Source organism: Chlorocebus sabaeus, chromosome 3 (assembly GCF_047675955.1).
Source record: "Chlorocebus sabaeus isolate Y175 chromosome 3, mChlSab1.0.hap1, whole genome shotgun sequence".
NCBI classification, from domain to species: domain Eukaryota; kingdom Metazoa; phylum Chordata; class Mammalia; order Primates; family Cercopithecidae; genus Chlorocebus; species Chlorocebus sabaeus.
The window spans coordinates 8,890,866-8,917,545 of record NC_132906.1 but is presented as its reverse complement, the minus strand read 5'-3'; the positions used below and the strand labels follow the sequence as shown (position 1 = coordinate 8,917,545).

The window sequence follows — 26,680 nt, the reverse complement described above, 5'->3', positions numbered from 1 at the left end:
TCATAGTTGTTTTTTTTTTTTTTTTTTTTTTTTAACTCTAGGTTTTCAAATACAATGACCGTATATCATAACTTTGGAAAATCATGACAGTTTGCTAAGCAGAGTGACCACAGTGTTTCGCAGCCACACTGAGATCTGAAAGCTTGCATAGAAAGGTGGGGGCAGGGGCCTTGCCTGGGGAGGAACACAGCTAACTGGCTCCCCAGCAGGCCTCTGGGGTGACATCTCCTAGGAAACGTTACCAAAATCCAGGTTCTGGACCTCAGTTTTCCTCCTACTCCTATGTGACTTTTCTTCTTCCCTTAAGGACTCAGCACAAGCATCTTTCCTCAGAGAAACCTTTCTAATCACCCAATCTAAGTTAACCTATCCCCTCACTCTATCTTCCTGGGTCATTTTATTCATACCACTTAATACAATCTCAGGTGGCCATATCAATTTCAGTTATTTATTTGCTTGTTTACTTCCCTGTCTTTTTTTTTTTTTTTTTTGTCTTTCCATATCAGAATGCCAGCTTCACAAGAGCAGGGGATTTGTGTCTTCTATTTCCTGCTGTGGCCCGGATGTCCAACACAGTGGCTTTCCAAAGACAGTGCTAAGGGTTTGTACTAAAGCAATTAACAGGAAATTTTTATTACCTTTCTGCAATGTACCCAATTTTCCAAAAGACTTGTACTTCCTGAACTGTATTTATTCAGTTTTTACTAACAGATTTCCTCATGAGATAATCAATGCCATCATATTCCAGCCCAAATCTAAAATATCTGATACTTGAGTCTCCTGGGCAGCCTTATCAGTCATAAATAAACAATTTCTTTTACCTTTTTAAAAGTGTTGGATTCCCCCCTACTCCCTTTTCTTTCCTGTTTTGTTTTGTTTGTTTGTTCATTTTTTTGAGTGAGGGTTTTGCTCTGTTGCTCAAGCTGGAGTACGGTGGCATGGTCACAGCTCGCTGCAGCCTTGACCTCCCAGGCTCAAGCAATCCTGCTACCGCCTCAGCCTCCTGAGTAGCTGGGACTACAGGCATGCTCCACAACACCCAGCTAATTTTTAAATTTTTGGTGGAGATGGGGTCTCACTATGTTGCCCAGACTGGCCTACTCTATTTCCCATCACCATCTCTTCAGACCCCTGGCATCAAGAAACCCAAGCTGGAAACTGAGTGGGTTGACTTTCAAGGGCTTTGCCACTCTACGATCCAGTGATTCTATGGGCCACTAGAATATGTCAGCTAATCAAAACTAAAAATGTCACCCTACATCCAGGAACATGCTTTCCCTCAGTTGCCTATGCTGGTAAAGCGTATTCAAGATCCATAACTAGTCAGGTTAGTTGAGCTGAAAACAAAGGCTAAAACCAACCAATAAACAAATTTTTTAAAAACTAAAAAAAAAACAGCTAAAAGCAAAGGAGACCATCTGCTTTAACTAAAGAATCCACGGTGAATCGTCCCACAAAAGACAATCTGTTCCAAAAATCACAGGTCTCTGTCCTTGATATGAAAGCTTTGTCATATCTTGCAGTCAGCAAAAAAAGTTTTTATAAGAATGAAAATAAACACACTCATGGTACTATAAATAAAAGGTGAATAGGGAATAAGCTCAAAGGCATGCCAACGCTACTGAAGCACAGAGGATCATTACGCAGCTGTTCAGAGAATCCCAGAACACCTCTGACGATGGAGGTGCCGATGATTTGTAATTAAGATTTTTAATTTCATCCTTGACCTCCTAAGAATCATCACTAATATGATTTGTTTGTAAACTTGAGCCTTCACACATTCTACTACCACAAGATCTGGAACAAACTAGCATGTGCCTATGTGAAGAGCATCCACATACTCAAATATAATTGGAGTTTAAATTTGTGAAAAGATGACCACCACCAACAATAACAACAAAACGCTCCCCAGAGTATCTTCATGACCATTATTTGGCATATTCCAAAGGAATAACCTGATTTAGAGTAAACTATGTTAATTTAATTACCATGCAACGTAAGTCCAGAAGAATCACCAGGTGGAGGGTGAAATCAACGCAGGCTTCCAACAAAATCATCTCTCATTTTCTTCAGTAGGCAGCCTGAAAGAAAATTTGAATTTAAAATCTGACCAGCACATCTTTAATCTTTAGAACACTGTTTTCATCGTTGTTGTTTTTGAGACGGGGTCTTACTCTACCACCCAGGCTGGAGTGCAGTGGTGTAATCTTGGCTAACTGCAACCTCTGCCTCCTGGGCTTAAGCGATCCTCTTGCCTCAGCCTCCCAAGTAGCTGGGCCTGCAGATGCACGCCACCACGCCCGGCTAATGTTTGTGTTTTTTGTAGAGACAGGGTTTCGCCATGTATCCCAGGCTAGTCTTGGACTCTTGGACTCAAGCCATCCGCATCCGTCTGCCTCGGCCTCCCAAAGTGCTGGAATTACAGACATGAGCCACTGTGCCTGGCCCTAAACACTTTTAAAAACAAAAAGAGCTTTGGACCACTTGCTTGCATCCAAACAGGACAGAGCTGGTAAGAAAAAGAAGGATAAAGAGTCAGTAGATCTGTCTAGGCCTCCAAGCATTTTACGGTGTTGGGAGGTATGTTTAAGCTTGCCATTGTTATATACTAATGAATGTTAGTGGTGTGGTTAGTTTTTAAATAAATGGTAAAATTTGATTTCACATTTTTTTTGCTACTTCCCAATACAGAGTTGCCTGTAATCACATTTGTGCAGAAGGTAGGAACACCCTTCCAGGAATAAGACAAACCGAGAGTGGATTTGATGGACAAGTTGTGTCTTTAAAAGAAAGTAAACCCAAAGGCCGGCATCTTATTAAACCAATAATTTACTTCTGGGTCCCTGAAGCTGATTACCTTTTTTTTTTTTTTCTGTTTATGGAAGAAAAGTGAATATGCATGAGCTAAGGAGAGTGAAGCTCCTGTTCGTCTAATGTCTTAACTCTGTATTAGTGAGTTAGTGCAAATTGCCACGTGGTACCTTTTCTAGTCATCCCCTCCCCTTCTCTTTAATCCTTAAACAGGCATGAGTATGAAACCCAGTGACCACAAGGAAGTTACTTAGCTTCGAGTCTCTTTTATTCACCTGTAAAAATGGGCATTTCAACGGGTTGTTGTAGTGATTAGGTGAACTGAAGTATTTATAGTTTATAAATACTTTATAAAGTATTTTTACTTTAATAAATAAATCTGATGCTTCACAAGTCCTTTCTACTTGTGCCTGACACATGGAGGTCACCTGGGGACCGTCAGTGCCATCCAATTTTCCTTCTGCTTCTGCTCCTTTTTCTTTCTGTTCTCCTCTTGTTTTTTTTTGTTTGTTTGTTTGTTTTTTTGATGGAGTCTCGCTCTGTCGCCCAGGCTGGAGTGCAGTGGCGCAATCTCGACTCACTGCAAGCTCCGCCTCCTGGGTTCACGCCATTCTCCTGCCTCAGCCTCCCGAGTAGCTGGGACTACAGGCGCCCGCCACCACGCCCGGCTAATTTTTTGCATTTTTAGTAGAGACTGGGTTTCACCGTGTTAGCCAGGATGGTCTCGATCTCCTGACCTCATGATCCGCCCACCTCGGCCTCCCAAAGTGCTAGGATTACAGGCGTGAGCCAACGCACCCAGCTCTCCTCTTGTTTTTGCTTTTGTTCGTTTTTGGCTTGTCCTCACCTTCTACATCCTCCACACAACAGATGTGTGGTAGAGCCCAGGAAGGTTTGTGGGGACTATTCCATGTTCTTTCCCCTTCTGCTGCCTGATGAAAACCCCATGCAGTATGAAAAATTGCAAGGAAAAGATCTCCACCAATCCATTCATTTCCACGCCCTTATGACTGGTTCAATTCCCCTTGGACAAGGCAACTACACAGCTCAGGCGTAATAAACAAATGCAAGAGTTGAGAGCTATGAGGGTGGGAAAGTTCAACAACACTTGCCCTGGGATTCCCTAAAGAGAAGCAGAACAGGCAGAGCCTATGGACACCCTCTCCTGCCTCTTGCTCGGGGCATGACCTCTGTGCTTGTTGCTGCTGCTTTTCAGTTAGCTCACCCTTTTGCAAACTTTGTCTATGAATATACTGCTTCTGTCTCTCCCACTTCCCTTCTGTAAACGTTTGACTTATATTCTACGTAGCACCCAGACATTTTTGGATTCAAGTGCCCTGAGCTCCCTAGGATTCAGGGAAATGACAACTTGGATTATCAATAATAGAGATTCTAATTGATCATAGAAATTGCTGGAGTTAACAACTCAAATCTTCAGACTAGCATTGTGCAACACATCAGCAGCACCCACTACATCTTTGTTCAAATTGCCGCAATGTTTTGAAGTAGTTACAAAAGAAAGTATTTTAGGGAAATCTCTCATATTGGATTTTCTATGAGTAGAAAATAACTTTTTTCTCAACTGAAGCTGGTTTAGGACCTATGCATGTTTTAATTTTCAAACTAAATCAGGGGGTTTATTATTTCAATCGTTTAAATGTCAGGACACACATTCAATGAAATAAAATTGTGAAATGTGTTCCTGGGGCTTTAAGAAAAACAAGAGGTCCTGAGCCTCACGTGGACAATGACAGAGCTGGGCGAGGTGGTTGAAGCAGGGTTGCAGCACCAGTATGTCGCTTCCTGGAGCTATTCTGGGATGGATGTGTGGAGAAGCCAGGGAAATGCCTAGATTCTCACACTGAAAATTGCCTCTCTAGCTCTGTGGACCGCTTCATTGACACCACTCTTACCGTCCCAGTCGGCTTGCCCAGATTGTACAGAAAGGAGGGCAGTAGGCCATCCCCTGGGAGGATATGAAGCAGCAAAGGACTTGTGATTAAGCAGACTGAAGAGCCAGTGGGGGAAGGTTGTCAACCCATTGTCAGGTCAGCAGCTGGCTGCTATGAAGTTTGCTGGTGCTAAAAAGTAACAGAACAAATGTTTAAAAAGTGAAATGTATTTATTTGGAATTCAGAAATTCCATGTTGTAGCATATCAGTAATTCAATAAATGTGAATTCTCAAAAAAAATTAACAGAACTGCTGCATCACTGTCTTTTCCATGAAATCCTGGTCTCGCTGAAGTACTTCTAGTCCCACTGTAAGGTCATGTAAGGTCACTAGGGTATAATATCGGGAATGGAATTGTGACAATAGAGAAAATAACAACAGGAGATATACAGAGGAACATTTCATGAAAAACCTACCCGCAAAGACAAGATGAACAGTTCCTCTCCAAATCTCCAGATAACTTTGAAAATGTCAGAACTGGGCATACCCAGGGCCCAGAGGCAGGCTGTGCTTGTAATTCAGAACATAGCAATTCCTGCCTGACTCTATATTCTTTGCTTACCCGAGACAATTCAACGAATCTTGTAAAGTAGTGATATCTCCCCAACAGGGGGATGTTAGGAGAGTCCTAAGAGATGAAAAGCACAGCACCAGAGCCTTCCTAGTTTCTTCAGCTGAACAATCCAATTCATAGCATTAATTGAGCAACTACTCTGAGCTGAACCCTGATGTTGTGCCAGGTAAGGTTAGAATCTTACATGTTTATGCATGACCTGGAAACTTCTGCCCCTAGCACTTCACTTGGCTAGCTGCTTCTTTTCATTAGGGTCTCTGCTAAGTGCCATCTTTTCCAAGGCCTTTTCTGACCATCCGCCCTTGAGTTGACCACCCTCCTTGTCACTCTTCATTTTACTACCCAATTTTACTTTATTTATAGATCTATGACTGCCTAAAATTATCTTGCATATTCATGTGTTTAGTTGTTGGGTTTATCAGCTGTCTCCTTAACAAAAACAGAGGCTGCATGAGAGCGGGGCCTCACCTGTCCTGCTCCGTGCTCTCGCCTGGTGCCTGACACAGGTATGTGAATGGATGCCAAAGCGGGACACGCTTGCCAAAGGGCTGTCAGTCAAGGGCTGCCGCACGCCACACCGGACTCCAGTGTCTTCCTCTTGGTCCCTCAGAGGCTGAAACAGATTGGTTGAGGTGTGGGGAGGGTTGCGGACTCCTTCCTGGAGGGCACTGAGTTTCAGAGAATGAGCAGGAGTTAGCCAGGTAATGGAGCAGGGGAAAGATATGCCAGGCAGAGGAAACAGCTCGTGCCCGGGGCACAGTGGTGCGTGCCTGTAGTGCAGCTACTTGGGAGGCCGAGGTCGGAGGATTGCTTGTGCCCAGGAATTCTGGGCTGTAGTGGCTGTGCCAATTGGGTGTCTGCACTAAGTTTGGCATCAAGATGGTGACCTCGGCCAGGCATGGTGGCTCATGCCTGTAATCCCAGCACTTTGAGATGCCGAGGCGGGCGGATCACTTGAGGTCAGGAGCTCCAGACCAGCCTGGCCAACATGGTGAAAACCCGTCTCTGCTGAAAATAGAAAAGTTAGCTGGGCATGGTGGCACATGCCTGTAGTCCCAACTAGAATCGCTTGAACTGGAGAGGTGGAGGTTGCAGTGAGCCAAGATTGTGTCACTGCACTACAGCCTGGACCACAGAGTGAGACCCTGTCTCAAAAAAAAAAAGAAAAAGAAAAGAAAAAAAAAGATGGTGAGCTTCCGGGAGCAGGGAAACACCAGGTTGCCAAAGAAGGGGTGAAGGGGCCCAGGTAGGAAACGGAAACAGCTCATACGAAGGCATGGTTCCCTTGAAAGAAGGTATCACACTCTTCGATTTGTAAAAGGTTTGGTGTAACTGAAGCAGGCATTAAAGGATGAAGAGGTAAAAAATTAAGTGGAGGGAAAGAAAAAGAGGGAGATAGGTTGAAAGAGAGAGAGAGACAGAGAAAGAGAGAGAGAGAGAGACAGAGCAAATACTGAGGGAGATAAACTAAGATACTTGGAATGTGATTAAAAGATTTTTAAGTAAAGAGTCCAAAAAACAGCTGTAAAGACCAATCAGGGCTTTTGAGTCACTCAAACCTGAATCCAAGTCCCAGTTCCACTAATTATAAGGCGTGTGCCCTACTATCTAAACCTCAGTTTCTTCATCTGTAAAATGAGGATAATGATAAAACCCCACCTCACACATTTGTTGTGAAGAGTAATGTATACAAAGTTATTTGGGCCTGTGATAGGCACATAAAAATATGCAAGTACTTTTAGTTTGGAAGGTTATTATTGGGGATATCATGAAAAGTTTATATTTTAGAAAACACCTTCTGACATAGGTATACAGCAGGCATTGACAGGTGTACAAATTTCATTTTTTAAAACTTTATTGATTACAGTTGATGTATAATAACCTGTTTTTGTTTTTTGTTTGTTTGTTTGTTTGAGACAGAGTCTTGCTCTGTCACCCGGACTGGAGTGCAGTAGTGCAATCTCAGCTCACTACAGACTTGACCTCCTGGGCTCAAGCAATCCTCCTGCTTTAGCCTCCCCAGTGGCTAGAACTACAGGTGTGCACCACCATGCCCAGCTAATTTTTTTTTTTTTTTTTTTTTTTAAGATGGGATCTCCCTATGTGGCCCAGGCTGGTCTTGAATTCCTGGGTCCAAGTGGTCCTCCTGCCTTGGCCTCCCAAAGTGTTGGGATTACTGGTGTGAGCCACTGTGCCCAGCCACACTGTACATTTTTAGTACACTATTTGTAAAACATTTATAAAAAACATTAGTGACTAATGCAGGAAAGCCAACTTAAAATATATATGTATAATAAAAATGACCTATTATCACCATTTCAAAATAAATTATTTTACCACCAAAAAGGCAGGAAGAACATTCTCTCCAAACAAAGGGTGAATGTTTATTTAAATTGAAAAAAAAGAAATTACTTTTTGAAAAACTCACTGCATTCTTCAACATTTTCCCCCAGATTAACAAAAATTTCATCCTGGATTGGTGTTTGGGAGGCTCTGATATTCAGGCTTTATTAGAGGGAGTGACCCTGGATGTAGGGAGGCACCATGGGTGGCAATTGGTCCCAGAAAGGACTTGTGAACGAATGAACTAAGTAAGATTGTCCAAATGGATATGGGAATGTGGGTGATTGACTCAAGAAATATTAAGAAGGTAGAACGAGTGTGACTTGGATGTTGGGGATGTGTGATGGGAAAAACTCCAGGATGGATGACGGGAAGAAGCTTCCTACCACACAGGAAGGGAGGAAGCTTAGTAAGCAGCCATGTGGTGCTTTCTTTGTAATGTGCTGACTTGGGAGCTCCAGCAGGACATCCTAGTGGAGTGGTCTCACGGGAAGGTGCGATTTATGAGTCTGGAGCAGGTGATGCCTAAGATGCAAAATTGGACATCATTAGCTTCAGCGAGGCAGTGGAAGCCACTGTGGCGGAGGCTGCTCAGAGTAAGAAGAGGGAAGGGAAGGAGGGAGATAGAGGGAAGGGGAGGGAAAAGGGGAGGGGAAAGAGACCAAAACGAACACTCTAGGGAACATCAACCTTTGAGGGTCTGATGTAGTACAGAAATTAGTGAAGGAGCTGGAAAGACAGCAAAGAGAGAGTCACAAAGCCTGGAAGGGTGTTATTGTAGAAAACTATGTGCTGTTTTTGAAAAGATAATGACAGTGAGCATTTCCAGAATGCCTTCTATCTATCAGGGACTAAGAGCTTTATAAACTATTTCCTCTGGCTCTCCTAACAGCCCTATGAAGTAGCTACCATTCCTAACCATTTCTACAGCTGAGATGCTCACATTTTACCCAAATGAAGGCAGCAATGCCCACAATGCTAGTGAGTGGTAGAGCTGGAATCCTGTCCCATGTGGTTTGAGCCCAGAGCTCATCCAAGGGCGAGGGAGTGGCCTCTCCTGTCAAGGAATCAGCGCGTTGGTGAACAATGACAAAGCCTGAAATGTATCTGTGGCATTTGGCTATTAGAAATCCTAGCTTAAGGGTCTGAGTGAGGTGTGAGGGAAGGCGAGAAAGAGGAATGCCACATGTTAGTGGATAGAACCACCGTATGTGGTCTTGATATATGTGCACTGTGTCACTCCAGGGGTGCCATTGACATTGATCACAGTATGAGCAATTCCTGGAGTTATGTTGTGTACAGTCTGCATAGCCCTTTGCAGCAGCCCTGCCTGAGGGTTACGTGGAGTACAGAGGAGGCACTCCCACATACTTTGAAGAAGTGTGGTGTTAAGGGAAAGAACAAGAGAGGGTAGGAGTTAGAGCAAGAGCACTGAGAAATGAGAAGTCCTTGTTTTTCAAGATGGGAGAGGCTTGAGCCTGTTTCCATTCTAAAAAGAAGAAGATTGGTTTGCCTGGGGTAGCCCCAACTTACCTGTTGTTGCTAGGAATGATTAATAGTGCCCCTTTCCCTGGAATATTTCCTGATTTGTACAATACATTATGTGGCCCCCATAGGTAGGAGAACCCTGGGAGCAGGAGACAGAAGATGTAAGAGATGGAAGGATTGTTTGTCAGAATAAGATTCTGGAGACAGAGGGAGTGGCTATGGAGCAGGTAGGGGGTTTTAGAAGGGAGGGGGATAGGGCTTCCCTGAAGCAGGAAGATGGTGAGGTCAGAGTAAGTGTGGACAGCAACGGGTAAGGGAATGGATACAAATGTGTGAAATTTTTTACTTGATCCCCTTTCTTTGTGAGGTAAGTGGCCCTAAGGTTACAGTTTGGGTTTCAAATTCCCAGGCCCAATTTACTTTACTCTGTTAGTCATGAGGCCAACCTTTTCATAAATATGGCTCCATTGGTCTCTATATGAAAAGGTGGATGATGTGGATAGATCTGTGCTGAGCATCAACAAATAACTGAAAACACACGCTCTAAGAGAAGTTAGATTAGTAGAGTTTCCATCACATATGAAGAGCAGTATCCCATTTCATTATGATAATTCTAATAATAGCATACGATGTGCTAGAAAGTGTTCTAAGTTTTAAATTTATGTGTTTTGATGTAAGATTCTAAATATATCCACTCTTCTACTTTTAATTTTATTATTCTTTTTAAAAACTTTATTTGTTTATTTTAAAACATTTTTTAGAATCAGGGTCTTGCCCAGGCTGGAGTTCAGTGGCACAATCGCAGCTCACTACAACCTCAAACTCCTGAGCTCAAGCGATCCTCCCACCTCAGCCTCCCAAGTAGCTGGGACTACAGGTGTGCACCACATCCAGCTAATTTTTAAAATTTTTGTAGAGACAGACTTTCACTATGTTGCCCAGTTTGGTCTCAAGCTCCTAGGCTCAAGAGAACTTCCTGCCTCAGCCTCCCATATATAATGTTGGGATTACAGGTGTGAGCCACTGCAGCCACTGCACCCAGGCCCCCCCTTTTTTTGAATAGATGAGAAACTTACTCAAGCTTCCATATCTAGTAAATGGCAGAGCAAGGATGTGAATCCAGGGCCCATACTCAACCAATATGTCATTTCCCTCTCTCTTATCTACTTTAGTTCATTTCAGGTCTTCTCTTTTATCTGTGGCATTAAGTCAAAGGTTGTGATTGTGTTAAATTAATCATGTCTGAATCCTCTAAAAAAGATGACACAGTAATCTGATATGAAGGCTCCTGGCATGCTAGACCAGATGCCAAGCAGAACAGGGTCATCAGTTCTTAATGTTGTTGCTACCCCTGTAAGAGAGTTAGGCCCCTGGCTCTTCCCTGAAACCTCTCGGGAGCATGCTGGAGGAGGTGCATGCTAACTAGATTGCTCAGTTTAGGAAATACAGTCATGAATTCAACCACGTTGCCCAATAAGGCCTGACTCAGGAGCTTAATGAGCAATGACGTAGGCCGCTCTCTGGCTGCAGCCAGTCTCCAACTGTGGTGACCCCTCTGTTAAAAGGAAGCCTTCAAGAGCAAATGTGAGGCTTGCAAGAAACCTCTCCTTGATTCTTTATTTTGCCCTATCAAATATTAATATAATATATAATACATTCATTGATAAACCATGCCGCTATCTCCCTTGGTGAATATAAGACAACACAATTTGAATGTGTGGAATAACCCATCAATCAAGTCATCAATAAAAACTAGTGTTAAAACTTTATGGCATGACTATACTAGAGGTTAATGGGGTACAAGAGAAATAGGATTTACAGTTCATGACACAAGATTAATGTTAACAGTACACTTGCCTACACTGAGGAAAATATAATTCTTATATAGGATTTTTTTTTAAAAAAATCGGGGATCGGGTATGGTGGACTGGCTCAAAAGATTCTGGAGGCTGAGGGCAGGAGGATCACTTGCATCCAGGAGGTAGAGTTCAGCCTGAGCAAAACGGTGAGGCCCTCAACTTTAAAAAGGAGACAACATTTGATAGAGTTTTACTACTTTTGGCATGAACAATTTTTTAGTTGGCTGGGCGCAGTGGCTCACCCCTGTAATTCTAACACTTTGGGAGGCGGGGGCAGGTGGATCACTTGAGGTCTGGAATTCAAGACCAGCCTGGTCAACATGGTGAGACCCCCGTCTCTACTGAAAACACAAGAATTAGCCGAGCGTGGTGGTGCGTGCCTGTAACACCAGCTACTCGGGAGGCTCAATCAGGAGAATCACTTGAACCTGGGAGGTGGAGCTTGCAGTGAGCTGAGATGGCGCCATTGCACCCCAGCCTTGGCGACAGAGCGAGACTCTGTCTCAGAAAAAAAAAAAAGGTTGTTGTTGTCGAATAGCCCTATGATAATGGGTTGATCTCTATGACAATGAAAACCAGTAACAATGATTATGTCTTATGATATCAATTTGATGATAAATTCTATATTTATTTGACATGATTTAACATAAAATTATATAATAATTCAACATTACATAATGCTACTAGAATTTGTTTTGTCTTTCTATTTCTTGGAACAACTTAAAGGAAACGCATTCTCATGTGCATTTGAAAATTACAAAGAAATTACGGCTGCCTCTCAAGAAGTTTCTATTTCGTCATTTGTGGGAAGAAAAAAAAAAGATGATGATATCATCACGAAGCATCCTTCCAGCTCCAGCACTGGATGATTCAATGACCCCATAGTGTCCGCAAAGTGAGGTCAGGTCAGGAAGAAAGGCATTGAGGGGCATCAGCAAGACACAAAATTCGAGGATTCTTTTTCTGGTAGCCTATGAATTCTTAGACTCCCCCACTCACATTGTTGTTGGCAAAATAGCAAAAAACACGTTACCATTAAAAAATGTAACTCGTTTTTTCAAAAGTGAAATTCTCCAACCTTAACATGAAAATCGTTCCTCTAGCCATTGGCATATTCTTTTAGTCATGGGAGAGCCATTGAGTTAAGCCTTGGATATCATTTCTGTGGAAACCAGACACAGCTCTAGGTCTGAAGATAACATTAAGAAGGTAATCCTTGACTTTACAGAATCACAGAACTGGGAAGGGATTTTAAGACATCACATGTTCATCTCTGCAATGCACTTAGAAGATTTTTTTGAGTGCTATTCGCTAGGTTAAGCCCTGGGGATACAAAGATGACTAAAACCCAGTTCCAGCCCTTAAGGAGAATACACATAGTTGGAGACACCAGGCACAAACTGACGGAAAGATGAATGATGGTGAAAGAGACAAATATCATTCTATTGCTGGTATAACTAGCAATTCAAAAAGAGAGAGAGAGAGAGACAAATGTCAAAGCTGCCAAATGGTAGCAAAACTGGGTGTTGCCTCTTTCTATATTCATGATGGACGGCCCAGGAGTGGTATTACCAAAATTATCTATGAATAAGAATATGATTTCTAAAGTTTAACAGATTGGTATTTGTACTCAAGTGATTTTAAAACCAAGGTTTTATGTTGCACACAAGTCCCAAACCTAACTAAGTGTGCCTGCCGCCCTGTTTCTGCTTGCTCAGCATCCACCCTTCAAAAATGTCTGTTAGCTATGCATAGAAAAAGGCCTGTAATCCCAGCACTTTGGGAGGCCAAGGGGGGCAGATCACTTGAGGTCGGGAGTTCAAGACCAGCCTGACCAACATGGAGAAACCCCGTCTCTACTAAAAATACAAAATTAGCTGGACGTGGTGGTACATGCCTGTAAATCCCAGCTACTCAGGAGGCTGAGGCAGGAGAATCACTTGAACCTGAGAGGCAGAAGTTGCAGTGAGCCGAGATCACACCATTGCACTCCAACCTGGGCAACAAGAGTGAAACTCGGTCTCAATAAATAAATAAATAAATAAATAAATAAATCAAAATATAAAACGAACAATCACAAAGTACATTTTTTTAATCTAATAAATCAGCATGCATAGGCAGAAATGATTCCAACTTTTATAAATATTTGGGGTTTCCTATCTGGTTGGAATGTGTGTTTGTGTGTGAATGTGGGAGGGTGTGAAGTGGGGACTGTGAGGGTGTTGCTGAGGCTGTGTTTGTATACCAAACACTCATTTCTACTTGGATTGTATCTCTACTTGGAGTATAGTGGAGTTAGCTGACTTTGGAAAATACCAGTGTCAGGCCCAGCCCTGGAGAGTCAATGATATTGAGAGGCTAAGACCTCCTTGCAGTCACCACTGTGCACTGCCACTGCGTCAAGGTTATGCGTGTATATTATATACACACTGATACAGCTGTAGACACATATAAGGGCCGGAGGTGGTAGTGGGAAAGCTGGACTCTCATGCACAGGTAGCATTCTAAGCAGGTAAAACCCTTTTGGAAAGTAATTTTGCTATGCAATTCAAGCACTAATGGAATGCTCAGAGACTTTGTGGCCAGTAATAGCAGTTTCTGAACTCTCACCTAAACAAGTAATTCAAAATGCAGATTTATAAGCACAAATAGTGAACAATTGCAAGCAATCTTATGCCTGCCAAATAGAAAATGATTACATATGTACCAATCAATATGCAATGTAAGAGTGTGTAGCTCTTAAAAACGAAAACGAGCAATTGAAAGATGACATGGTCATTTGTAAAAAATGCACATTTTTATTTAAAAGAAAAAACTTTGCTTTTAATATTTAAAAGAAAAACTTATGTATATTATAAATGTGTGATATCATGTACACACACCCACACATACACACACATACAGACACACACAAAACCCTGGAAGGAAATATACCAAAACCCAAAAATAGATCCTCTAATTTCCAGAATTGCTATGATATACTGATGTTACTCTTTATTTTAAAAACAGAAGGGGAAATACATTTTTACTGGGTTAAATATATATTATGTAGTAGAATGACTAAAAGTCCTCCTTGTTTTTATAGAATTTTGTTGGCAGGAGGTGGGTAGTGAAAAGAGCATTGCACTAGGAGTCAACCCTGGCAGCCCTTGACACTGGTAGATTTCCTGATCTGCAAAATGAGGAGATGGCATTTGATGATCTCTGAGACCCCTTAAGAGTTTTAAAATTATGTCAGTCCAAGAGGTCATACAACATGACAACTGAGCCAAAACACACAGACAAAAAGTACTGTTGGAGTTCTAGACCTTTTCTTTTTATCCTATTGTATCAACAGATCTTATCATGACACTCTCCAGCTTAAAACCTTTTAATGGCTTCCTTTTGCTATGAGGGTAAATCCAAACTGCTCAGCCTAAGTTATAAAGCCTTTGGTGATTTACCTCTAGTTTCTCTCTCCTGCCCTTCTCTGACCCCAGTCCTGCCTTGATTCCCAGAAGTAGCCATCTGAGTTTTAGCCACCTCCCTTCTCTGCCTCACTCTGGGCCATGTGTTTTCTTCCTGATTACCCTGTCTGTTCACCTGGCCTTCACCTGGTTAAACTCCACACGCCTCAAGGCTGAGTTAGTTTGCTTTATTTCCTCTGTGTTTTCAAAGTGCCTAGTGCGTGTTCCTGTGGTAGCATTTAACAACTCATCACATCGCATTTGAATTTTCGCCTTACTTGTCTGTGTTTCTTACTGGACTCTGAGCAAAGAGGGAAGCATCTTGTGACAGAGACTAGGGCTGCATCAGGGAAAGGTCAATCTCTTAGTTATTAGGTTGGTGCATGAATACAGTGGCATGGGGAGTGGCAGGAGAGAGCAGTGTGCTATGATTGTTCCTCAGACCACTCAAGACTGTGGCCATCGGTCACCTTTATAAATCACAGTACCTTCAGGTAAGCACTCTCATAAGAGAAACTAACTGGGAAAAGAAGGGGAGCTGGGCAGAAGGAATCTGGCATATGCAGTGTTTCTCCCCTGCACATTAGAATTACTTTAGAGATTTGGAAAATACCAGTGTCAGGCCCTGCCCTGGACAGTCTGATTTGGTTGGTCTGGAGGAGGGCTCAGGTATTTGCCTTTTTAAATGACTCTCAGCGATTCTTTTTTATTTTAATATTTTAATTTGACAAATCATGATGTACACATTCATGGGGTACACTGTGATGCTTTGATATGTCTATACAACCCGGAAGGATTACATCAAGCTGGTTAGCGTAACCATCACTTCCTTTACATAACCTTCCTCATTGTTTTTTGTGGTGAGACATCTGAAACTTAATGATTTTGAGACATATCCTACATTATTGTTGACTATAGTCCTCCTGCTATGCAACAGTTCTCAAAACTTCTTCCTCCTGTCTAACTGGAACTTCGTACACTTTGATTGACAACTCGCCATTCCTCCCCACTCCCACTCCCTCAACTCCTGGTAACCATCATCCTTGGGATATGGAATCAGCCTAAGTGTCTATGAACAGATGAATGGATAAAGAAAATGTGGTATATAAACACAATGGAATACTATTCAACTTTAAAAAGGAAGAAATCCTGTCATTTGCAATAGTATGGGTGAAACTGGAGGCCATTATGTTAAGTGAAATAAACCAGGCACCGAAAGATAAATACTGCATGATTTCACTTATATGTGGAATTCCAGTGATTCTTATGGGAAGCAAGTTGAGAATCTCTGGTTAGGAAAGTGTGAGGTTAACAAGCTGGAAGTATCTGCCATATGTGTATGGGAGTACAAAGAGGTCACCCAGACTGTCCTATCTATTCCTTTGCTTTACACAATTTAATTTCGTTCTTTATATTGCAAGCTCCTTCAGAGGACAATTTTCAAATCTAAACACACATTCATTCTGCTCCAGCAAGAGTAAAGACTAAGGGAGGAAAATCCATTACAAAACCATTCAGTAAATTATGTCTAGTTTCAGAGGAAAGCCCTTGGCCACTTATGGTAGGGAATCAACATTTCTTTGTTTCTTTCTTTTTTTTTTTTGAAGACGGAGTTTTGCTCTTGTTGCCCAGGCTGGAGTCCAGTGGCGCGATCTTAGCTCACTGCAACCTCTGCCTCCCAGGTTCAAGTGATTCTCCTGCCTCAGCCTCCTGAGTAGCTGGGATTACAGGCGTCTGCCACCACTCCCGGCTAATTTTTTTTTGTATTTTTAATAGAGACAGGGTTTCACTATGTTGGACAGGCTGGTCTCAAATTCCTGACCTCAGGTGATCCGCCCGCCTTGGCCTCCTGAAGGACTGGGATTACAGGCACGAGCCACTGCACATGGCAGAATCAATGTTTCCTGAGACCCCATCTATGTTAGAGGGTTTCACGTAGTTTTCTCATGGGAAGTTTAGAATAATTTTACTAAGCCTTTGAAGTGACTCTTACACTGGCTAGAATCAAATAAAAAGACTTAAAGAAGAACCTTAGGCATGGTTAGAGTCGTGATTGCCCTTGCACTGGGCCCCTACCCCGGGCCATGACCAGGACACATAGAGTTCCAGCTGCCCTTTGATGGGAAACTCCAGACTGCGTCTGGGGTCCTGGGTACCTGCAGATCAGGCCAGCCTTCAGCAAAACTGAATGGCGATGGCAAAGGCTATCTCTGCTTCTTATCACATTTTCCTACTGTCTGATCCTTTGTAAATGTCAGTGCATGGCATCATGAGATAATCAACTAAAGAACCACATGATAAAAGCTTACTGGTCTCACAGAAAGTAATCCTTCCATTTAGTTACTTTAACTTCATGAGGTTCCTTGAGAAGATCCTTCGGGAATGATCTTAAGATGGGAGCCATTTTAGACCCCTTACATGGTAGATGGGGGAGATATATTTGTTAACAAATGTATGAGATTTAATTTACATATTATAAAATCCACTCATTTCTCAATAACTCAGTGGTAGAAACAATTCATGTGTCTATCCATGGATAAATGAATACACAAAATGTGGTTTATACATACAATGGAGTATTATTCTGCCATAAAAGGGAAGGAAATCCTGACATGTTATAACATGGATGAATCTTGAAGACAGTTCGCTAAGTGAAATAAGCTAGTCACAAAAAGACAAATGCCATAGGATCCATTCATATGAAGTATTCAGAGTAGTAAAAAAACATAGAAGCAGAAAGTAGAAAGGTGGTTGGGAGAAAAAGGGGAGTTAGTGCTTAATGGGTTCAGGGAGCAAAATGAAAAGAGTTCTGTGAATGGATGGTGGTGGTGGTTGCACAGTGTGAACGTACTTAATGCCACTGAACTCCAAATATAAAAAAGACTAATATGTTAAATTTAATGTTATGTGTATTTTGGTACAATTTAAAAAATAAAGAATTGTCCATTTAAAGTGTACAATCCAGTGGTTTCTAGTATATTTACAGAGTTCTACAACCATCGCCAAAATCTAATTTTAGGTTGTCATCACTCCACCTTCCCTGTCCCCCCCAAATCCCTCCTACCCATAAGTAGTCACTTAGGGAAGATATTTTTAACAGGCCATGAGTGTCATGCCCTATTTTTCCAGGACTTGACACTCATAGACTCTTAGAAGGGACCTTAGAGATTTAGTTCAAGCTTCTCAGATGAAGAAATTGAAACTCATAGAGGCAAAAGGTCACATAACTAATCCATGGCAAAGCCAGGTCTTTTGAGTTCCTGTGAAGTTATTTTTCCCGTTACAAAAATGCTGTGTCGTTCACTTTCTTCCAACCGATGCTGACAATAGATTCACGGGGTCAGGAAGATGCTACCTTTTCCTGCTAGGGACAGCTGAACTCCTTTCTACAGTCTCCCATCTCACTCGCCTGAGCTGGGAAGCAGACAGGAAAGAAAGAGTGGAAAAATCTGCAACTGTGTCCAATAATGTTACCTCATGCCTTAACAATGTTAGGGATGAATTATAATGAGTTTTATTGAGAATAATGTCTCAGCCTCTCTTAGAAGAGTAACACAGGGACTTTTGAAAGACATGGCCTTTTGTAGAGGTGGCAGTGGTAACCTGTAACAAACAGCAACTCTTGCCTTTCTACTTATAGTAGCACTTAGGCCTGCAGTGCCATGGCCAGGGAGGTCACTGGATAAAAGCTGGAGTCAAGGGTGTGGTGGAGGGACTAACTCTGTGAGTTAGAGCTTACGAAATGTGCTCCAACATTCCTTCTGAGCTCATTGGTCAACTGAAGCATTTTCACCTGCCGTTATTTCCTGGAGGGCTGGTGGAGGGGTAGGGGGACCTCAGTGGTTGCTAAATATGGCAAATGAGCTACCAAATAACAAAGGCCATGGAAAATCATGTAACTATGGACTTGGAAATATCTAGGCAAAGTCTGAAGCCTAATCACAGTGAGATTTGGGCCTGTCTTCTCTTCTGGCCTTTGGTTTCTTGGAGAATTTGATCTATCCTCCTCAGGGTGATATAGTCCCTTAGGAGTGTTTGGAATTTCTCCACCCAGGCTACTCAAGAGGCAGGTACTCTAAATGTCGCATGGGTTTCCATCTGATGAGAAACCCAACTTGAGAGATTGCTGTGGGGAATCACGTAGGCTTCTAGACAATGAGCTCCCTGAGGACAGTGACTGGATTCTGCCCCTTTTCAACAGCCCTGTAGACAAGGATGTAATAACCCCCATTGCCAACCCAAGACCTTGGCATTTCTGCCACATGATGCTGCTGTTTGCTACAGTGACTCATTTTTAATCTCCTAGTGCCTAGCAGAGTGCCTGGCACATTTGTTTGCTGAAGGAGAGAATGAGTAGTGACATTTCATATCAAATGATGCATTATTATTTACAAAGTGACTTATTTCCCATGCATGAACTCATCCTCATAACTACCCCTACTTTACCCCTGGAAGGTAGGCAAGACCATTTTACCGATGAGGTCACATAGCTGTAGGTTGGAGCGGTGACTTTCAGACTCGAAATTCATTGGCATTTATATATAGGTGTCATATTGAGACTGCCCTTTCTAAAGTACTCTGTCAAAGGACTAAGAGATATGAATAGAGATTCAGATGATGACCTCAGATTTAGGAACAAAATGCAGAAATCACAAATGTCCATCTGATTGGTCTCTCAACGATGGCATTATTTTCTCCTATTTGCTAATCACTGCAAGGCATATAGGTTTTTAATTACATTATGAGTTACATAGAATAGAATTTAGGGTCCAGATGGGTAAACTGGGGAATCCCTATGTAGTTTGTAGTAGCTATTTCCTGATGCAGATTTGATAAATAACACTGTTGTATGTAATACAGTTTTGGTAATTTCAGGTAAGTTGATTGTAGCTTTATGGCCCTGGGTCTTCAAGGAAACACATGTTCAAGCATTCTCACTGCTTAATGAGATCCTTGTTCTTGTTGAACTTCTGTGACCTTATTGGAAATCAATGATTGCTTTTGTTCTTCAAAATGTAATGTTGAGAAGACCTAGATGAAATCACTCTACAAAATGCACTGAGATTGCAGGATGTGGGGTGTGTGCTGTAATTAAAATGAATTATTCTGCTTGGAGGTACAGCATATTTTAGCTCTGCGTGCATATTGTGCATAAGGGAATTTCTCTGTGCAGAATTATTTTCTCCCAACAATTCTCATGATCACAGCACTCCTGGTAGCAGGTATCACTTAACTCCTGGGGAGCAGCTTGTCCAAAGCAAGGGAAGGGAGCTTTCCTTTCCTCGCAACTGTTGCTATGGGGGGCGTGGCTTCGGAGCCTGGCGAGGACGCATTCGGCGGCTCCCTCCCCCCATCCTCGTAGACTACACTTCCCGTGATGCTCGAGGGTGGTCTCCGTGGTGACGCACTTAGTGTCCGCGGAGGGAGGACGAGGACGGGGGCGGTGGCTGCGAAGGGGGGCCCCTGCTCTCCCCGTTTCCCCTACTCTCGCTCAGGCAGCCGCCGCCGCCGCTGCCGCCGCCGCCACTGCCGCCATGTTGGTTTGAGAGGCTATGACAGGAGTCGGCTGCGGCGTGTGGGATTGAAAAGTGGAGAAGGAGGAGGAGGAGAAACAAAGCTCTGAGAGGAAACCATTCCCCGGCTGAGGAGAGGGAGGACCCGGCCTCTTCCGGGGACCAGCCGAAGTCGGCGTCGCCCGGAGCTCGCGAGGCCGGGGAGGGGAGGGGAAGGCGGAGACCGGGGAGGCAGCGGCGGCGGGGGAGGCGGAGGCAGAAGAGGAGCGCCGAGGAGCCGGAGACGATGCGCCCCGACCCGCGCTGCTGCCCGGAGGCGCCCGCGGCCTGAGCCCAGAGGGGCTGTGGAGTGTCCCGGCCGGCCGCGAGCACCCCGTGCTGTCGGTCCCCCGTCCCGGTCTTTCGCTTTGGCTCCCAACTAGTTAAATGCCCTTGAGCGCGGGTTTCCGCGGCCCGGCTCTTCGCCCCGGCGGCGCGAGTTGAGCCGTTCACCCGCGCGGGCGCCCCGAGAGCGGCTCGGCAGGGTCCGCGGCCAGCGTCCGGCCACCGCTCGGCCGCCACTCACGGCTCACGCGTCGATGTGTAGCTACATAGTTATCTATGTACATCCACGCTGGGGCATTTTTCTCCTGCTTAATGAGGACTTGACTCGGGAGCGAGTGTGAATCATTGCCGGGGCTGGGAAAGGAGGAAGGCGGATTTAACCCCCTCCCACCCCTCTTCATGTCCGTGTGTCACTCGGCTCGGTCCACCTGGCGCGGCCGGTCCTGGGTCTGCTGCTGCTGCTGCTGACGACGACGACGACAGGGGCTGCCTCTGCTGTCCCGGGGGTTTCTTCCTGCTCCGGCCACACAGCTCCTGGGGATTGTTCCTCTTCGCACCAGAACCTCGGCCTGACCGGCACTTTGGCTCCGAAATAACTTATTTTTGGGAGAGAAAGCACATCACGAACCAGTCAAAATCGTGAAGGCTTATTTCTGTAGCTTGAAGACTTCTGCTGTTTTTTCTTTTTTTTTGTTTGTTTGTTTGTTTGTTTGTTTTTTGTTTTTTGTTTTCCGTAAATATCTGGGTATACATCAACCGGCAAGATGTCCAGTAATGTCCCGGCGGATATGGTAAGTGACGGATAAGTTATGACACACTGATTTAACTGTGGTTTCCAATCTTATTTAATCGGAAAGACGGCAGGCGTGGGGCGAAGATTTGCTGGGGACTGTGGAAAAGCCACCGTGCTGAGCGATTTGGAGAAGTTGGAGCTTCTGGTTTCCCCCTTTTAGAAAGTACTGCTTTTAATATAGGTTCTCTCATTTGGTCGTGTTTTCTAAATCATTGAAGACAGTGGAGAAGTAGGGAAATGTATCATGGTAGCTTGTGGGGACAAAACATCTCCCTCTTTGCTAGAAGCCTCCGAACACTAGTATTTTAACGTTTCTGAAAACGTCAGTGACAGTGGGCAGAGCTGAGGACGGGTGTCCCTACGAGAGAGTAGGTAAGGAAACGGGAATCTTGCTTTATGACACAGATAAGATCATCAGTGCAGTAGGGACGAACTTGATATTTTTCAAGAACAGAGATGCACATCTCTTCAAGAAAAAGTATGTTAGAATTTGCCGTGAGCTTTCTGAAATGTCAGAATACGGATGGCAACAGAAATATTAAGATATTTTGGGATTTTCACAAACGTAGGCTGACCCTGTATTGGTACTTACTGTGAATATTCCAGGGCTTTTTAATGGCAAATATTTATTAGTAGTAGATTCCATATTAGACATAAAGCTAAGGAAACGTAGTATTGAGCCTCGATCACGATCACTGAGTGTTGAGAGCTTGAAACAAAAAGTACTGTTGTGTAATTGACGCCCTTCTTTTTGTTTTGTTCATAAAGGCTGAGGTTGTGAGTCTGTTGATTGACAGTAACCGTGTAACCTTACAGTGCTGGGGGCTTGGTTTGTGTGAGTGTGAAGTTACACTTTGCAGTCCTAACAGGAAGAGGAATAATCCTGTTTATGAAAGTATTGAAGTTAATGTAGTTGTGCTCACATATGTTAACATTTGAGTATTTGTGTATTCAGTGGAAACGAACATTGGTGATGATTAATTTTATTTTTTAATTTTAATTTTTTTGTTTTATTTTTTGAGACGGAGTTTTGCTCTTGTTGCCCAGGCTGGAGTGCAATGGCGCGATCTTGGCTCACTGCAACCTCTGCCTCCCGGGTTCAAGCGATTCTTCTGCCTCAGCCTCCCAAGTAGCTGGGATTACAGGCGCCCACCACCACGCCCGGCTAATATATATATATATATATATTTTTTTTTGGTGGAGACAGGGTTTCACCATGTTGGCCAGGCTGGCCTCAAACTCCTGACCTCAGATGATCCACCCATCTTGGCCTCCCAAAGTGCTGGGATTACAGGCGTGAGCCACTGCACCCGGCCTGCTGATGATTAAATTTTAAAACGCCAGATGTTTCTATAGGAGCAAACCTCATAAACAGGTTTTATAATAAAAATTAAATGATTCTAAATGGCTTATTTTGACCTTGGTTTAAAGGCATTTTGCTCTTGTTTAATTTCCCATTTAATGCAAAGGAAACACAGTGTTCTGTCTCTTGGGTGGCCACATAACAGCTTTACACTCTCCTTCCTGAGTCCTAAAACTCGTGCGTTGTCCTTTTAGTTTTCGCTTCTCTTCTGGTGTGCACACATGAAATAGCCTCCTGCCTGGTTACGGACGGTTGGACAAGGTTTCCTCCATACCACTCTTGAAGTTGCCGGGAGCGGTCTCTAGACAGAGCTGGGAAACGCTATTTCCCTTGTTTGATGAGTGATCTGTGGGTTCATCGCCTCGAGCAAAGATTTGCTCTCTCGAAAGCCTCCATTTTATATCATCAAGCACAGTGCAAGATAGGTTAACCTTAAGTACCGTCTATTCTCTCACAGAAGTTGGAATGAAATAGATGTGTGTTATTAAAACAGTGCCACTACTTCCTTTAGGTCCAGTGAAGAAAAGCTGTAATGTGCGTAGCATCAGTCACAGATTGAGATGATTTGGGAAATACAGTTTCCAAGTCAGAGAGAGGTTTGGAGGCTGATGTTAGGATCAGAGGACTGGGAAGTAGGAGCAGGGTTTTATTAATATCTGCAATTAGAAAATATAGCAGTTTATCTGTTTTAGACTGTATGTTAAGGCCTTGATGATTCTGTGGTGCTTTGAGATCCTTTGATTAAAGGTGATATGCAAGGGCAAAGCAGTATTATGTAATAAACATATAATGCCCTGATGATGCTATTTCAGAGTGGGTACTAAGGTACAGCACAGTTTGATTGTTCTGAGTATTTTTTTTATGTCTTGTTCTCTACTGTTCAACTGGTTAGAGGTTAAGATATTTTTCTTTGTGAAAGTCTTTTAAACGTTCATTTATTACTTTACTTTGCATTTTTGCTTAAGAAGTCTATCATTGCTATATGCCTAGAATTCTCAACTTTCTGAAATATAACATGACAAATATTGGTTAGAAGTTGTCGATTAAATGCTTCATAATTATTAAACTCTTCATACCATTAATTGACAGTTGATTTTCGTTTACATTCATGACAGAACAATTGACCGCTCCAAACCTTGAAGAGCTCCTCTCACCACTCCCACGGCAAAGCTAATGACATATATCCCTTGTAGCATAACTCTAAATTGATCAGGATATGTACTGTTAGAATCCGCTAAACTTGCATTTATGAATAAACACATTTTTGCTAGGTGCAGTAAAATGTTAATTAAGCTTTCTCCTAGTTGACAGTATGTGCTATTTAGAAACAAATGTTACACTTTTACTTTTTGGTGGGGGTGTCATTTCTATTGAAGTCAATCTTTTATATGTTAATGATACTTGTCAGTTGCATAGGAAAATCCTGTTGGGGAGATTGGATGGGGGTGGCGAAGTTACAATCTCTGTCGTGTTTCCAATAGAGATAATTTATTCTCGAGCTACAATAATTGCTAAATCAATTGATGTTTTTGGTAAAGTCTTTGGCCATAATTATGACTCACTTTAAAATAGGTTTTTCGGCTTTGGTTTTTGTTTTGTAGATAGAACTCACATTTAAAATTTATTTTTAAACATTCAATAATTTTTTGTGTTTAGCATAAGGACTCTCATTTTGAATAATCCAAATGTCAATTTTTTGGATGACGGAGTGGCACCCCTACTGAATGGATTTGCTGTACCCTTTAAAACATAATTTGTAGTTGGTGCTTTTACTACATTCTGTAATATATATGTCCTATAAATATAAATGTATTTACTTTAAATATTGGTTTTTCTTTGCTAAGAGTGATTGAGTTTGAACTAGATTTGATAACATCTTAGTGTAGTAACTTATTTTTGAAGAAATCTGAAAATATGTGAACAGAGTATCATTATAATATATTGTATTTAAATGATGTATTTATTTATTTATTTTTCAGCCAAGATCACAGTTCATGATGTGGCAGTATTCATTGTTTATAGTTGCAGTGTGACTTATGTTAACCACTGTAGGATTTTTGCAAGAAAATATTCACTGCCTGTGTTAGTAATAAGACCTAAGACTGGGCAGCAGTGGTAAATTTGTTTTCTGGATTGGTAAAGTTATCAAGAAATACATTCTTGTTTTTATAAGAGTATTGTATACAACATTTAGGCTACTATTTAGAGCTTTGGACTAAAATTATACTTTATAATATCTATTACATTGAAAACTTTAAGAGAGAAATTGACAGTGTGAGAATAATGGCAGAGCAATTTTGTGATTCAAAACATTTTAGTTGATAAAACAAAGAAAAGCCCCGTATCTTTAACAACTGTTAATGTAAAAATGGTAGCAGATAACAACAATTTGTAATAGGAGTTGAATGAGATAATGACAATTCAAGTTTTTTCCAGTATATTTTATGTGCTTAATGAATGTTTTTATTATAATTTTTGTTGTATCACTTCCATTCATGTAAGAATTATTGGAGCCCTCTTGTGGACAGGAAATTACTAAAATATATTTCCTTTCAAAGTGAACTTTTATCACTTTTCCAAGTTAAAGTAAAATGACATATGTTGAATATACCAGGAGAAAATGCCATGAAAGAAAAAGGTCCAGAAAATAGAAAGTTTTTAACATTGAGAAAAGTATACTGAGATTTAATGCCCAAGGACTTTTTTCTCTTTACTTACAGCTCCTTTTTATTTTTCTTTCTCTTCCTGGTGATTCTCATTTCAGGTTTAAGTTGAAGGGTTTTATAAAGCCAAAGGGTGGATAAGTACTGTTTACATATATGTGTTACTTGAATAGCTTAATAAATAATATATTAAGAATTGAATATTTCTCTAAATTTTTACTTGAATGTGTCTCATATTTGGTATTTTGAATTAGACATTTTTATTAAGAAAACGGATGACATTGTTTCCCTCAGTTTTGAATTAACTTCTTTCTACCTACCCCAGCTTGTGTCTGAAATGGTCTTTAGTTCATTTTAGGCCACAGTGATCTTTCCTTCCTGTAAACCATTTTCCTTTAGTGCTTTTGACATTCTTCTTACACAGGTATCAAATGTCTGTGGATATAGTATAACTTTTATTTCACCTCTGATAGTTTTTAGACATTCAGAAATTGTTGAGTGACTTTCTTGACTCACAAAGTATTACTGTCTTCATTACTTATGGAAAAAGTACTGTTCCGTAGTAATAGTGGTGTTAAATATGAAGTCTATAATATCTGCTTCTGTTATCACTTGAAATATGAAAACTATATTTGTAGTATTAAAGCTTGAATTTATTTTAAATTAGTGGATAAAATACTGATGGTGCTATTAGTTTTCATAATATAAAACAGTAAATGTGTTTTAGGAGACTGAAGCATATACTTAGTAAATGTGCTCTTTAATTTTCTAAGTCATCTTATTCTGGGAGGAGAAAATGAAGAGTGACTGTAGAATTCATGGTAACCTGGAAACCTTGGGTAATAAGTCATTCTGAACCAGTAAATTTTCTGAATACTTGGAGGTTGAGTGTTAAAATAGCCCAATCTAACAATGTTGGATTACCATTGTATTTGCTTAAATGAAACATACTCTGCATAAGTTAACTTATTTTTGGCGACGTAAGAGCTATAATTTGAATAATATTGCTTGCATTTAATCAGTGTTTATTGGGTACCTGTCTGTGTAGTATAGTAGTAGTATTAATAGGTATAAGCTATAACTGTAATACCCTCAGCACCTAATATAGATTGTGAAGCTTTATGCACCTTCACTAGATCAGTAATTTACAAAGTGAGGTGAAGCAAGTCGATTTTGAGAAGTAAATATGAGAACGTCTATTTGTTTATTTTATGCCCCTAAAGGGAAAAGGATTGAGCTTTTCTATTCATACTATATGAATTGGCGGTGAGGTTTTCCTAGGTCCACCTGCATTCAGGTGGTCACTGAGAGTGTGGTTTGCTAGGGGAAGATGTGTGAATTCTGTAATGTAGATGCTAGCAACAGCATCATGAGTTTCTTAGAGTTTTTCCAGTTTTTCTGTTGTATAGTCCCTTTTAAAATACTTTTTAAAAGAAGAATCTATGATACTTTGTATTGAGATGGGGAACAGAGGTTTGCTGTTAAAGCATTTAAAAGAATTGTAGAACTCAAAGATTAATCACATATTTTTATTACAGAAGATGAGCATTC

At 41.8% G+C, this 26,680-nt stretch overlaps 1 protein-coding gene across 1 annotated transcript in view; it reads left to right on the top strand.

The window, feature by feature from the left end:
- Positions 1-20,243: 20,243 nt before the first annotated feature.
- The window catches only part of UBL3 (ubiquitin like 3), a 72,915-nt gene continuing 66,478 nt past the window's right edge, over positions 20,244-26,680 (top strand). Inside the window, exon 1 of the mRNA XM_007960048.3 lies at positions 20,244-21,101. Coding sequence (XP_007958239.1) covers positions 21,075-21,101 — 27 coding nt within the window. The 5' untranslated portion in view covers positions 20,244-21,074. The remainder of the gene's footprint in view (positions 21,102-26,680) is intronic.